This window comes from Populus euphratica, unplaced genomic scaffold, assembly GCF_000495115.2.
Source record: "Populus euphratica unplaced genomic scaffold, PopEup_1.0 scaffold214.1, whole genome shotgun sequence".
NCBI lineage: Eukaryota > Viridiplantae > Streptophyta > Magnoliopsida > Malpighiales > Salicaceae > Populus > Populus euphratica.
This window is the reverse complement of record NW_011500099.1, coordinates 123,760-138,919: the sequence shown is the minus strand read 5'-3', so window position 1 is coordinate 138,919 and position 15,160 is coordinate 123,760. Positions and strand designations below refer to the sequence as shown.

The 15,160-nt window shown below is 29.0% G+C and overlaps 2 protein-coding genes across 2 annotated transcripts; one reads left to right on the top strand and one right to left on the bottom strand.

Moving 5' to 3' along the window:
• The first annotated feature begins 4,466 nt into the window (after positions 1 to 4,466).
• Positions 4,467 to 4,826, top strand: LOC105109432 (uncharacterized). The gene has a single exon (XM_011004154.1). It carries the CDS (start codon positions 4,467 to 4,469, stop codon positions 4,824 to 4,826), a length of 360 nt encoding a protein of 119 aa, XP_011002456.1.
• A 7,503-nt stretch (positions 4,827 to 12,329) lies between these two features.
• LOC105109431 (uncharacterized) lies at positions 12,330 to 12,692 on the bottom strand. The gene has a single exon (XM_011004153.1). The coding sequence runs from the start codon at positions 12,690 to 12,692 to the stop codon at positions 12,330 to 12,332; it is 363 nt and encodes a 120-aa protein (XP_011002455.1).
• Between the last annotated feature and the right edge of the window lie 2,468 nt (positions 12,693 to 15,160).

Sequence of the window (15,160 nt, the reverse complement as noted above, 5' to 3'; positions counted from 1 at the left end):
ACGTTTTAAGTATAAATTTGTAATCCCTGATACTAAACCAACATAAAATAATTTTTTTATATTTTTGATATTTTGGCCAATGTTCTATTGACTTTAATAAACTGGTTATTATAGCCAAAATACTTGCTAAAATATTATTTTTTAGTGTATGAAAAATACAATATGATTTTTAGCTTTGAGATACTTTGTCATATGTACAAAAACATTTTTTCTTTTTTCCATTTTTTTTGTATTTTTGAAACTTTTGACGAAAACCAGGTATTTTAATACCGGATTCGTATTTTTTCGGTGTATTTAATTAGAATGGGCCAGCATGGCTCAACATTAAAAAAAAAAATAGGTCAACACTGGCTCAACATAAAACACAGGCCAGCACCGACCCATCACATAAAATGGGCCAGCACTGGCCCAAAAAATTATAATTGCTCATGTTCTGCATACCAATGAAAGGAAAAAAAATAGAGACGAAGCAAAGAAGGAATGATGCTTACCTGGCAAGAAGAGGCATGGCTGTTGTTGTTAGCGGTGACTTATGGTGGTGAAGACGGTGCAGGTGATGACGGTTTTCACCAATTTTTCCCCTATTTTTCCTATCTCTCTTTGTTTTTTTCCTTCTTTCCTTCTTTTTTCTTTCTTTTTCATTTTTATCTCTCGGTTCTCTCATCTCTATCCCTATTCTGGTTCGCTCTCTTCCTTTTTGTTTTTTTTCCTCTATTTTCCTTCTCTTCTTCCTCTATTTTTTCTCTTTTCTCTCTCGCTCGGTTTTTCGTTATTTCTCTCCCTCTCTAGGTCTTCTTCTTCTTCTTTTTTCTTCCTTTCTTTGTTTTTTTTTCCTTTCTCTCTTTTTTCTCTCTTAGGTTTTTTTTTCCTTTCTCTCTTTTTTCTCTTTCTTTTTCTCTTAAGCTCTCCCCCTCTGTATTTATAAGTAAAAATAAAGGGGAGAGAGAGGTCAAGGCGGCCACTATATTGTTGCCCCGAACCACCCAAGGGGTACATCCCCTCCATTCTTCCACCATGTGGCAAGCAAATGAGTTATGTCAGTATCTTTTTGAGTACTTGAAGGAAGATAAGGTAGTGAGAAATAGGGGAGAAAAGTCTTCTTCTTCTCTTGTTCTCTCCACGTCTTGGGGAAGAAGAAGACATATGGTGTCATTCAAAATGACATCATTTCGAGCCGTCTTTTTTTTTTATATGTACCGTGCATGAAACAACGCCGTTCTGGGCAAAATACGTCGTTTCATTTTAAAAAAGGTGGAAAATGTATTAAAGTTCACATTAATCCTTAATTTATAATTTGTTCAATCAAGTCTTAAATTACAATTTTGATTTAAAAATCAATGCAATTGAATCCCTGCCAAAAATCAAACCAAGACCCTGAAGTTGGCTGCCTTTTTCACTTTAGTTCTTGGTCTCGTATTAGTGCAATTTGACCCTTAATTGAGCAATAAATTTTTAATTTCTTCAATTTGTTGATTAGGTTTTAATTATAGCCCCTCTATTTACGCGTCTTTTCCAGTTTGGTCTTTAGTTTCGATTTTCTTCAATTAAGTCCCTAATTGGCCATCAAATTTCAATATTTATGCAATTAAGCCCTTTATTTAATCAAATTAACTCTTAAAAATTATAATTTGAACCTAGAACTTTAATTTCTTCCAATTAAAGCCCAAGTTAACTCCAAAATTAATTTTTCTTGTAATCAAACCCTCCATAAATTCAATTAAACCTTCAATAAAATTTAATTGAGTACATAAATATCTTATCCTTAACTTTTCTTCCTCAAATTGAATTTTCTTTGTCAACAGGGCTCTCATCGGTCAACAAAATACTGTTAAATTTCAATCTTTGTATTTTAGAACCTCCTCAACCAATTTTTGACCATTTTCTAGGCACTCCGGCCTTTTATTCACACTATTCTTATTTGTTTTTTATTTTTTTCGAACATGTATTTTTTTATTTTTTTTTATTGTCTTCTTTTTTATGCGAGGACCCAAAAATAGGTTATAACAATGACAATAACAATAATAACAATAGTAATAATAATTCTTAATTTTACCCTTTAAATCAAATTTATTATTGCTTTTCAATATTAATACTATTTTCTACAAATTTATTAATTTTATATGAATAATATTAATTATAATAAAAATAATAATATTAGAATACCAATAACAATATTTATCATATAAGTAATAGTACTGAATTTGACTGGCCAAATTTTTTGTAGTAATATTTTTTTAAAAAAACATTATTAATGATAATTATAGCAATAATTATTGATATAATTTTTTTCATTTTTCTTCTTTGCAGGGCTTACAGACCTAGCCACCCGGGTCTTCAAAGCTAAGGCAAGGGTCAGAATTGTCCACAACATGGGGATTTGTAAAGTCAGGCGCGTTGGGCACAGACCACGGGCTCGTGAGTCTACAAACTTGCTTGTCTAGGTTTACACCCAAAGTACGGGCCTGGAGACCTGCTCATTTGGTCTTCAGCGAGGTGTGTGGGTTTACTTAGCACCCATGGCATGAAAACCCAACGCCAAGTGTTTGCAGGTGTCCGTTTCCTAGACTACTGCCAGGTGATTGGGTCTAGCCCTAACATCCTGGCTTGGAACTGGGCTCTAGGTGTCTATAGCCTGGTTCGTGTAGCCCTATCAAAATCCAAACTGACCATTTTTTCCCCACCTAAAAAGACAACCCTATCCCCTGTAGTCTTTGCAACTCTTTATGGTAAGGGTAACCTTGTCATTACGCCTCTTTAACCTACAATGTTTTTTATCAAAGAGCAAACTCAAATAATATAGTCCACAGTAAAATCACTCATAGTCTATAGTAACTCACTCTATAGTACCAAATAGTACCATTTATAGTAAAAGCATTCATAGTCTATAGCAACCCCTACTAGAGTAAAACACCGATCCCTTTTTGTTATAGTTAATAATTTTAAGACTTGTTTCATTTAGACAACTCGATAAGTCAACTTGCAACTAAAATGACTTAGTTAAAACCTGATTTGATTAAAAAAAACCCTTAAACTAACATCATTTTAACTTCTTCTTTTTTTAAATCTTGAAACAATGATATTTTATATTGATACCAATTAACCTGGTCAAACCTATAACTCAAGTATTAAACCTGGATAAATGTAATACTCTACTCGATACCAGTTTAAGCCACTTTCCCCGCAATCTCTCTAGGTTAAATGGGGAAACTTATCTTTATGAAGTTCACAGCTTGGCTCTTCTTGACCTACATGTGTTTTTATTTAGCATATTAATTTCTTAACACCAAATTTATCCATATCATCAAAGTAAAAATAACCCTTTCATGGATACATCTAAACATTACATTTTTATATTTTACTTTCAGCCCTACCAAACATCACATGTAACTCTCATAATTCCAACTTTAGCATACTCATTACTAAATCACTTTTAACATAAATAAGAATTTTATTGATTAAAACTTAAATATAATAACAAATAAGTAATCTATATACTATAATCATAATACCACTTTGAATTAAGAATCTTATACAGAGTAAAGAAGGAGGATAAATAATTTATACTTGACATTAAAAAAATATCTAATTTCAATGCATTTAAAGAAAATGTTATAATTTTAGTATATAAAATAGATACATAGCCTCTCTCTATTTTATTTGCTCATGAGGGTAAATATATTGAATCATAATATATACTCTCCTTATCAAACGGGACACCACCAGAGTGTTGTGATGAGGTCTATTAGAAATCCATGCATTCTTCCATTTAAAATCTTGCCGCCTATAGTGCAATTTAAGCCAGTGTGACATATAGACAGAAGATTTTATTGGGTTTTTGCTGCCTTCTGCTTGCAGAAATTTTTTTTTAAAAATGCTGTGATTAATAATCCACCATTTCTTTTCCGGCAGAAAACTATTAAGATAACATGTTTCCTTACACAGCACTGTCATGTATAAAATTTCTAGAGAGGTAATGTTATATGGTTTTTTATTTGATGGTAAAGCTACACTCCAATCCGATTAATTAGTGTGTTAATCAAGATTTTCTTAAAATAAAAAAATTAATTTGTACTTTACAATTTATGATACTGTAGACATAATCTTGCGACAAATTAACACTTCCAACTAATATTTTTCTCTTCTTCCGATGGTCACAATCAAACGTTTTATGCTTTTCTTATGCAATTTGCTTGGGTCACTTTTCTCCACCGCCCTTCGATCTCCTAATCCTGTAGTGAAATAAGCAAACATTATCTATTCTATAGTGCGAAAAAAAGTCCAAACTGCGTGCTCAGCTCTGCATATATAAACCCTAGCTAAAGAAAGCCCTTCAGGATTTGTGATTTCTTTGCTTTCTTTCTGCTAGATAACTTCTCTTGGAACAACATTTCCCCGTTCTTTAAACACCTTACTCCCTCTGATTTAACAAGAAAAACTCTGTAGTTATAAATCAGCAATCATCTATAATGGCAAATCTCAGGAAAACTCTATCTGAAACTGACGTCGAGGTAAGATTTTCAGTACCAAGTAAATGGTTCAAGGAAAATTTGTTTTCTCGATTTGAAGGTAAAAATAAATTGGATTTACCTGTTAAGGATCTAAGTGGAGAAGTGCAGTCCTTTGGTTTTTCAGTTCGAACCAAAGGGAACCACTTCAAACCTGTCATCTCTAGGGGATGGCGTAAATTTGTTCGAACCAAGGGCTTGAAGCCTGGCAATAAGATAATTTTTGCTATGGAGAATGACCCAGAAACTGGGACAGAGTACAAAGTAGAAGTGATTAAAGAGATCAGGCTATTCGGAAGAGATATAGAAGGAAGGGTATAAGGTATATGTTTACAAATTTTTTTATTTCTTTTTTTAAATTAGTGTTCTATACCTAATCATTGCTTATATATTCAAAAGTCAAAAGTCAATTGATATGGTACCATAATAGTACAATTAGCTCAATCCTTTTATAACAAAATAAAAGTTATTAAACTCTTTCTTAGGGTTGTAGATTAACTTGAATTAAATTAAAAATAATATTATTTTAAGATTTATTTTTAAAAATTAAAATAATTTTATTTTAATTATTTTTTTAAAATCAAATTAAATTTTAATCAAAGAATTAATCCATTAATTCAATCAGATTTGACCAAATTAATTTGTACTTAATTTAATTTAAAATTCATTTAGGGCCAAGTTCGGATTTATGAGTTTCTGTTGCTAGATTGTTCTGCGCCTAGCTGGTTTAATAAAACTATATATATATAAAAAAACTATATAAAATGAGATGTACTGAAAAAATAAAATGAATAAAATAGTGAAATTTGTGCTCAGCATCAAATAAAATATTGGGACCTTAATAACTTCGGATCAACGCATGAAAAAATTGTTGCATTTTTTTATTTATTTCTTCTATACCAAATATTGGATATTTAGCTTTGTTTTATTAAACCAATCAAATATATGGTTCGGTGACTCAAAAGATGGAATACTCTTTGTTTTTTTTTTTTTCTCACACTTCAATTTTCTTTCTAATGCGTTTTTAATTAACCCTCTTGTTATTTCGACAGAATTGAGAAGACGACGTCTAGCTAGCTAGGGAAGTTATGCAATTTAATAGGCTGTGTGTCTCGTAAAAATAATGAAAAAGGGCCCGGCTTGCTGGGTTTTTTTTTTTTTTGAGTGGAATATTATAAATTTTATTTTATGTAATTTAGGATAGAGGAGAATGAAGATGTATCATGACCTAAGGTAGCAAAGAGGGAGAAGGTGTGTTCATCCCTAGTTGTTTTTTTTTTAATCTTTTCTCTTGATGTACAAGAAAAAGAAAGTTGAAGGTTTTTCATTATTTTCTGCCTTTCGTGTATACTATTGTGGCGCGTAAGAGATGACATCCTTCTGCTAGCAAATAAATATAAAATTTAGTCAATGACCTTCATTCTAGCATGTCTTTTGATTTCAAAGCGTAACTATTGTAATTAATAGCACAAGAGATAAGAGCAACCTTTATGCGGCTGCCGTGAAATTTGATTTTTTTTTAATTTAAATTATTTTTTGAATGTTTTTAAATTGCTTTGATGTTAGTAATATAATAAATAAATTTTAAAAAATAAAAAATATTATTTTTATATATTCCTCAATAAAAAAGACACTTTAAAAAACATCCTATATGATGCAGATCCCATTGTGCCATGCGATGTCACGGGAAATTTGGGATTTCCAGCAAAACTCATCGAGTTGTGTCTTCTCGTGACTGTATAATTCTTTTCAGCTACGTACTTGGCCAAATATAAAATGGATGATGAAAACATCTACACATATCCCAGTATTTAACTCTCTATTCTCAATCCAGCATAATTACACATGTGGATATCTAGTGATGTTGTTTTACTTTCACAGTCTCAATCATAATAATAGTTATTAAATTTAATCTATATTTTGATGGGTAGAACCAATTATAACTCTTCAATTCAAAATATAATCTTGGATCTGATTTTTTTTTAAATTATTTAAAAAATTAACTTGATTAAAGTTGGATAACACGTATCAATGATTTCTTTTAAATATATTCAAAGCAATATTATTTTAGTAAAAAAATTACAATAAATCCAAGTTAATTTATTATATGTTGATCTATATTTGAAACTTTAAACCATAGTTTTTAAACCCGGCCCGGTGGCTGGCCCGGTCCAAGGTCCGGGTTCTGGGTTTTGACCGGGTCACCGGGTTTTGACAGGGTCGAACGGGTTGGCCGAGTCAATTTTTATTTTAAAAAAAATTCAAAACAACGTCGTTTTAATAAAAAAATAAATAAAAGTCAACGGGTTACCACCGGGTTTTTGACCGGGTTTTGCCGGGTCACGCCGGGTCATGGCTTACCTTATTTTTTCATCAACCCGGCCTGGTTCCAGTCCTGGATCGGCCGGGTCCCAGGTCAACCCGCCGGGCCGGGTTTTAAAACTATGCTTTAAACCGAGTTGAGTATGATCTCCAATATCAACTTCACTATTTGAGTAATCTGTCTCAAACATGTTATTTATGTTTTCTTTTCGATTACTTAGTTCAATAAACTACTCGAACCACAGGGAAGAAATTGGAGGACCATGAGCGCAAGAGGTTGGAAATTCTTTATTAGCATGATGTTGGTTTTTTCTTTTTTTCTTGGAAAATTGATAGTGAAAGATTTGTTGTTTATAGAAGTCGACCTTAGGTGCAAGAAATGGGACACTTACGATGACCTTAGGTGCAAGAAATGGGACACTTACGGAGCAATAAAATATGAGAAATATGACTTAGTTATATGCATCCATATGCCATAGAATGCACGCTTCTAATATACAATAAATAAATCATATATGTATATATATAGAAGGGGTGTGCTGTGTGCTCCACCTATGGGAGAGCAAGACAACGTAACGTTCCCTAATATTGCCTATATATATATATATATATAGAAAGGGTGTGCTCCACATATGGGAGAGCAAGACAACGTCACGTTCCCTAATATTGCCTCCTCTTTCAGGTATTTTCCCTGTATACGATCCAATAATATTTATTAAATATTTCTTTATATCTTTCTGTCCTGAAAAAGGGATCAGCTAGGTTTCCATAAAAATTGAATGCACAGGAGTGCGTGCTGCTTTGGTGAGCAATATTCATACCACACAGAGACAATTTCTCATCAAAGCCAGATATACAATTTCTTGATCATTTGATTAAACGGTTTTAGGCTTAGACACACACGATCACATCCTTCTACTTAGGGATTGTAATAAAATCTTCCTAGGGCATCTCCAATGGACAGCACAAAAATAAAAAAAATTACCATCGACAAATATTTTTTTTATATTGCTAACTGATATAACAATAGATATTAGTATTATTGATAAAAGTATTTTATTAGTAAAAATATCAAAAAATAAATTATCGATAAATTCTTAATTACGTATCGATAAAATATTTTCGTTAGTAAAATTGTAAAATCTTGTAGTGATAAATATATTTATAAAAATATATAAAAAATATATATAATTATTTCTTTGAATATATGTGTATTATTTTTGTAGTTTAAGATAAATAATAAATAATATTCAAATAATAAATACCCAAGACCCAGTTCACTAGGTATGGATATAGGAAATGAGTATGTATATTAAAAATCTAATTAATTCATGAATTCACGTTATCATCCTAACATCACTTAAATGACATCATTGCATTCAAAACAAATCATGATAATTGTGATGTATTAATAAACAATTGTTTTCTTTCATAACTTCAAATAAAAATGACTTTGGTCGAATTTATTTTAATTTTATTATAACTAAATCAACATAAATAAAAACATTGGACTTACTTTCTCCTAATAAAAAAGGTGAAATAACTATGCCGGAATTAGTCAAAAGGGATAAATAATTCCATGCCAACAACTTTATGAGCCATACACTTTTATTTATAAGATTATCTTTTAGTTTTCACATTTTTAATGCTTGTCTCCACCGCCCACACACAGCAACTTAATACTAAAATAAAAAATTTCACGCTTCATTCAGAGTTTGAGTGCTAATTCTATCAATCTCCAATTCTATAAAACGATCAGCAAACTTATCATCTGCTTGAAAATGATGTTGGGGTGATATTGTCATCACGAACTGATTAATGGTACAAGAAGTGTTTTTTTTTAAAAAAAAAAAAAAGAAGAAGAGAGAGTTCAAAGTGATAGATAATAAAATGTGTTGGCCTAAAACCTAATTTCAATTGAGTTTTATTTATAGTTATTTTAGTGGTTGAACTAGTCAAATATCTGTTATTTAGCGATTTAATTTATGATTTGATTGATTTAATTAAATTTAGTTGATTAAGTTAGATAATTCTAATATTTTTTAATTTATATAAAATAATATCATTTTAATTATAATTCATGACTTAATATAATAAACTCACAACATGAATCTTTAACCAGGTAAGATCTCCAACCGAGTTTGATTACTATTGTGTGGTCATAGGGACTTCTATCTACAATCAAAGGCAAAACCTTTTATTTCTCCAAAATGCGTGGTTTGAATTTGTTGATCATAAGGCTTTGACTTTGGTGATAAGATGGGCTTCGTTCGAGAAAAAAATTATAATGTATAAAGTGTAATTAATGATATTTTATTAGTTATTTTTTAAATCTATTTTTAATAAATAAATATAAGAAGAAAAGAAAAAATTATATTATAACAAAAAATAAATGGTATTGGAAAACTACTATAGATTGTAATAGTTATTTTAATTTTAATTTCTCTTTTTTTCCATGAATAGATAAACATTTCTTTAGTTTTTTTACACAAAGGTAATCAAGTTTATTTTTTCATGAATGGATAAATATTTTTTTGGTTTTTTTACACAAAGATAATCAAGTTTTTTCAATTTTCAAGTATAAGTAAATAACAATTTTAGCCTAAAAAAAAGCTTTGTCTTTAGAGGTATTTTGATTTTTATATGAATATTTTATGTAATTAAGAAAACCATGAGAGACTTCTTAGTATTTTTTTATATTATATTTTATATTTTTTAATCAAAAAGTTATTGGAGCATGTTCTACATATTAGTAAATATTTTATATTTTATATATAAAGTAAGTAAATTCAACCCATGATTAATAAAAATACCAATATTAGTAAATAATTTGAAAAAAAAATCTTAATTCATAAAAATTGACTATTTTATAGAATGAAACATATAATACAAGTTACTTTTATTTTTAATTTATGCAACATGTAAAACTCTAAATAATATAAATAAGTTACTTAACAACTAAACTATATAGTAGTGTTATTATACTTTATTTCAATTATCAAAACTCCAAAAAGCTTTAAAAAATCAACAAAAATATAAACATTAAAATTTGAAAATAATTAAAACTCATCAAAATAAATTAAATTTTTTATTAATTTTCTTAAAGATTATTTTTTGCTATTGTCTTACATTGTTTTTATTATTTTAAACAAAAATTGATATAGTTAAAGCTGATATTGGTTGTTATTTAGAGTGTGATAGTAGTGTATGCTTTAATATTCTATTAAAGATGTCAGACATGTGTGCTTGGGTTTAGTATTACACATGATTACTAGAATTAAGTCACTTGGGTCTCGCTTGGTTACGAGACCCAAGAGTCTTTAATTTAGCATAGTTGTCAGATCTAAAAGCCTATAAAAATTAGAAAAATTAATTAAAATTTTTGTTTATGATAATTTAAATATTTTTATTTATAAAAAATAAAATTAATTTAGACAAAAATTAATTAGGATTTCTCTTTAGGATATTTTAAGAATGATTTAAATTGTTATATATATATATATATATATAATATAGAAAACATTTATAAAAAACTATTTAGGATACTTTAAGGATAATTTACATGTTTTTTTAATAATTTATTTATAAAAAAAATAATTAGGATTTATATTTATATTATTTCAAGGGTAGTTTAAATATATTTTTATAAAAAAATTAATTAATATTTATGTTTAGGATATTTTAAGGGTAGTTTAATTTTTTTATAAAAAATAAAAAAATAAATAGGATTTTTATTTATAATACTTTAAGAGTAGTTTAATTTTTTTTTATAAGAAATTATAAGATAAATTAATTAAAATTTTTGTTTAGAATACTTAAGGATACTTTAAATTTTTTTATAAAAAATAAAAAATATTTATATAAAAATTAATTAGAATTTATATTTAAAATATTTGAAGGATAGTTTAAATATTTTTTATATAAAAATGAAAAACAATATAAAAACATTAATTAGGCATGGTTGTTATATCTAAGGTGCTTGAGCATGGAATGTCTACTAGACCCAACAATGGCAGACCTAATCGCCTTGGGTCTAGCATCGGTGGAAGAATTATTAATAAATTTTTTAAAAATTATTATTATTAAAAAAACATATAATTGATTTGGCCATTAGACCCAAATCTCTTGGCTCTGGTAAAAATTGAATCATACATGTGTAATATTATTATTAATAAATTTATAAAATAAATATTATTACTAATGAAAAAATATAGATTTTATTTAAAGAATAAAATTAAAAATTATAAGAAATTGGTCTAGACAAATTTAATATTATTATTAATATGATAAATATTATAAGTATAATTATTAATAAATTTTTTAAGAACATATTACTATTGAAAAAAACCATAGATTTGATTTGACCACTAGAGTCAAGTCTCTTGGGTATGGAAAAAATTATAAAAACTTAGGTCAATGATGTTTAAAATTATTGTTAATATTATTAATTTAATTATTATTAATAAATTTGTAAAAAAATATTATTACTATCGAGAAAAAAATTATAGATTTGATTCAAATAGTGAAATTAAAAACTATAATAACTTGAGTCAAACAAATTTAATATTATTATTATTATTATTATTATTATTAATTTTTTTAAAAAAATATTACTATTAAAAAAAGCTATAAATTTAATTTGATTGCTAGACCCAACCGTCAGATTTAATTCCCTTAAAATATTCTTCAATTTTTTAATATTTTTTTAATATTAAAATAGTAAAATTAAACCATAAAATATTCTCTTAAAATAACCTACTACAAAGCACATGTCAATATAGTAATAAAATCTATAACCATAAAAATAATAAAATTATCTTTCCTATAATTTCACTCTTTTACTTATATTTTTTATATTTTTTAAAAAATATATCCTACAAAACAACAAGTAAAATATCATTAATTACTTTTTAAACATCGATAAACTTAATTAAATACAAGGATTATTCTTTGAAAAACATTTGGGGACATGGAATGATAGAGAGCCGTAATGTTTGGAGTGCTCAAATGAATAATCTTTACTTTGGAGCACCATTTCATAAAAGTAAGCTACGAAGTTCAAGGATCTGTAACAATCGAAAACTTATGGGGGCATGGCTACCCCGACCGCAGCTATGTTGGGAATTTATGTTTGTATGTCTTTCCAACATGAAAAATTATACTACTTTTAAATTTTTATTTGTCATCACTATAAATATAGAGTTACTTCAACAAAGAATATGTTTTATTTTATGTAAAAAGAAACTATAAAAAGAAAAGCTGCTCACATATTTATAAGTTTTAGTTCAAAAAACATAAAGGATACAAGTACTCATGAACATATATAATATTCTAGTCCTTCACCACTATATATATAGAAAACCCAAGTTTTAACTGCTGGGATGTCCTTTTGGCCTTGAGGGACTACTGTTGCTAGCTGATTTATTATTGTAAAAATATAGCCGTACCAGGTTAAAATATGAGTCACTCGATTGCTTATATGGAGGCGGTCATGTAGCCTCCTCAATTCTTCACGGTGGCCCAAATATCAGCACCGAACACTCTGAGTTTCCTCTCCACTTGGATTCTGATCAAAGTTGCTGTATCTTGGTTCTTGATGATTTCCTCATGAATACTGACCTTATCATCAATTCTAAGGTCTCTTTGACGAGCAAATTCAATCCAACCCACAGAAAGAAAAGGCTCCACGTTTTCATTCCTTTGAATGAAGCAAGGAAAGGTCCATTCTTGCCCTTTGTCATCGTGAACGCGCATGTTCATGGAATGGCTTTGTTGGGAAGGCAATGGACCTAGAGAACAAGCAGGAATAGCTAAGCAACCCTCGATGTCAGCTCTGGTTACCACCTTGGAGAATAGTGTTGCCATTGCTTGCTTGCCACAAATTAGATCTTTAATAGTATAACTTCAACAAGGTGAAATTTGTGTACGAGTTTGATGAGTTATGGTAATGATTCAGTTGCTCTTCAATGATTCTTCAGCATGGTGTGTGTGTGTGTATTTATATATATTGAGAGAGACGCCGTCCATAGGAGGGATTGCACAGGAGGTTCAGTGAGTTTTCCAGGAAACAGCGTGTGGAAATAACCCCGAAAAGGTGTCACCGTGGAAAAGAAGTCGTGCTTCTTTTCTTAACCATCATGAGTTAAAAGCTAAAATTCGAGAATAAAAAAATATTAAATTTAGATTGATGAGGTTGATGCATAACTAAAATCATCGGAAAAATATAATTAATCTTAATTTACATATAAATTTATTAAGAAATACTTCTTAAAAAAATTATAAAATTAGAGTTTACACAAAAAACATAAAAGATAATTCAACACATTTGATTCGATGTTTTTAAAAGATTATAGGAGCATATTTATTACTTTATGTAAATAATAATAATAATAAATTATTACTATTATTATAAATAATAATAATATTAATAATTTTTAATTTTACTCTACCAATCAAATTTATTATTTTTTATAGTAATAACTTTTTTAATTTAATAATAATAATATAAAACACATCTAATCTAAATTTAAATAAGTTTAATAAATATACTAGACCCATATTAGTTGGGTTTAACAAACATCCAAATTTTTCCTCGTAAACATGATTATTTCTTCATTATTTTTATTTTTATTTTTAAAAAGAAAAGAAATTCTAAATTTAAAAGTTAAAATTTATTATATAGAAAAGAAAATTTTATCCCAATTGCATATTTAATAAGGTTTTTTTAACAAGCACAGTTATATAATTATATTTCTCTTCATAATTATTTATATTTTGATGAATATTAAAAGGATGACCAACAAAATAATAATCTCCTTTTCCAATTAAATAAGGACCCGCAATCACCTAGGCCCCGCGTGAAGTTGGTTTAAAGGTGGAGCAGAAATTTCTTCCAAAGTAAACGCAAGCTGCGAAGCTTGTTCCTCGGGCACAAATGGCCCCACAAAGCAATAGCAATGCTCTTCAAGCAAACAGTAATATATATATATACCTACTCATAAATACTTCATTAACTATTACAATTTCATTTGAAAAAAAGTAATATTTTGTAATATCCTTTGCATATCTTAGAGTTACGTCCAATAACAATTAATACATAGCGCTAAAGAATAAAAAAAATCAAATAAATTTTTTTTATGTATATATATTTTTATGTAACTAAGTAAAAAAAAAAATATAATAAAATAAAATAAATTATTACTTTTATTCCTGATTCTGGCGTCAATAAATAAACTTATAATTTTATTTTATTTTTATTTTTTACCTACTTTTATTTTTTGTGAAATTAAACAAAGTTTAATGAAATAAATTTGAATTTTTATTCTGACTCTAGCTTTAATGAATAAAAACAATTTTTTTTTTATTTACACATTTAGAATCTTTTTTTATTTTTTATTTTTTCTATTTTCTTGGGCTGGGCTGGGCTAAATCTAGCCCAGCATATACATTGGTGACTGGGCTGAGCCCAGCCAGCCCAGACCAGTCACCGGCCAAGCGAAGGTAATTAAGTTACCTTCGCACTGTTCAAATGATAATTTGAACAATTTGAACACAGGAGCAAAATACAAAAGCAAATAGGCTTACCTGTTTCTAGAGATTGCGAAGGAGGCTGCATCGTTGAAGGGGTTCGACTGCTTTCTGTTGATGGTGATAGAGGAGAAGGTTGTTGCGCCGGTGTGGTTCCTGTTCTTTCGGTTTCTGGCGACGATGAAGAAGGCTTTTGCCGGTGTTCTTTGGCTGAATTCTGTTTTTCTTTTGTTTGCAGGTTCGAAAACAGTTTCGAGGATAATTCTCCTCACTGTGTGCTCTCCTCTTGTTCTCTCTTTCTCTCTGTATTTGGATTCTATTTCTACTCAATTTTTTTGTTCTCTCTGTTCTCGTCTTTATTCTTGGGTGATTTTCTCCGTTCTTGTTCTGTTTCTTTTTTTTGGGTTAATTGCTGTTTTTTTCTGGGTTCCCTCTTGTTGTCGAGTGCTATGAATCACTCTCTTTCTGGGGTTGATTTTCCTCCTTTTTTTCTCCTCCTCACGCCGGGTTTTCTTCTCCCTTTTATAGAGAAATTGGCCCTGCAACCAGTCCTGTCTTTGCAGGACTGTGTTATGGAATCCCTGAACGAGATTATTGGCAATAGATGTCATCCAAGATCGGGTTTGTTACAGATTATCAGCTCCCCTGCTGAATTGGAAGCTCCCTGTTGACTCGGGATGGAGAAGACGCACGGCTGTTCCAATGGCAACGACGACGTTTTGGCTGGAAACGAGAGTTTTCAATTTGACCCCTGGGCTTTGGAAATTCGGCAATTGGACCCCTAATCAATTAAAATTTCTTTTAAT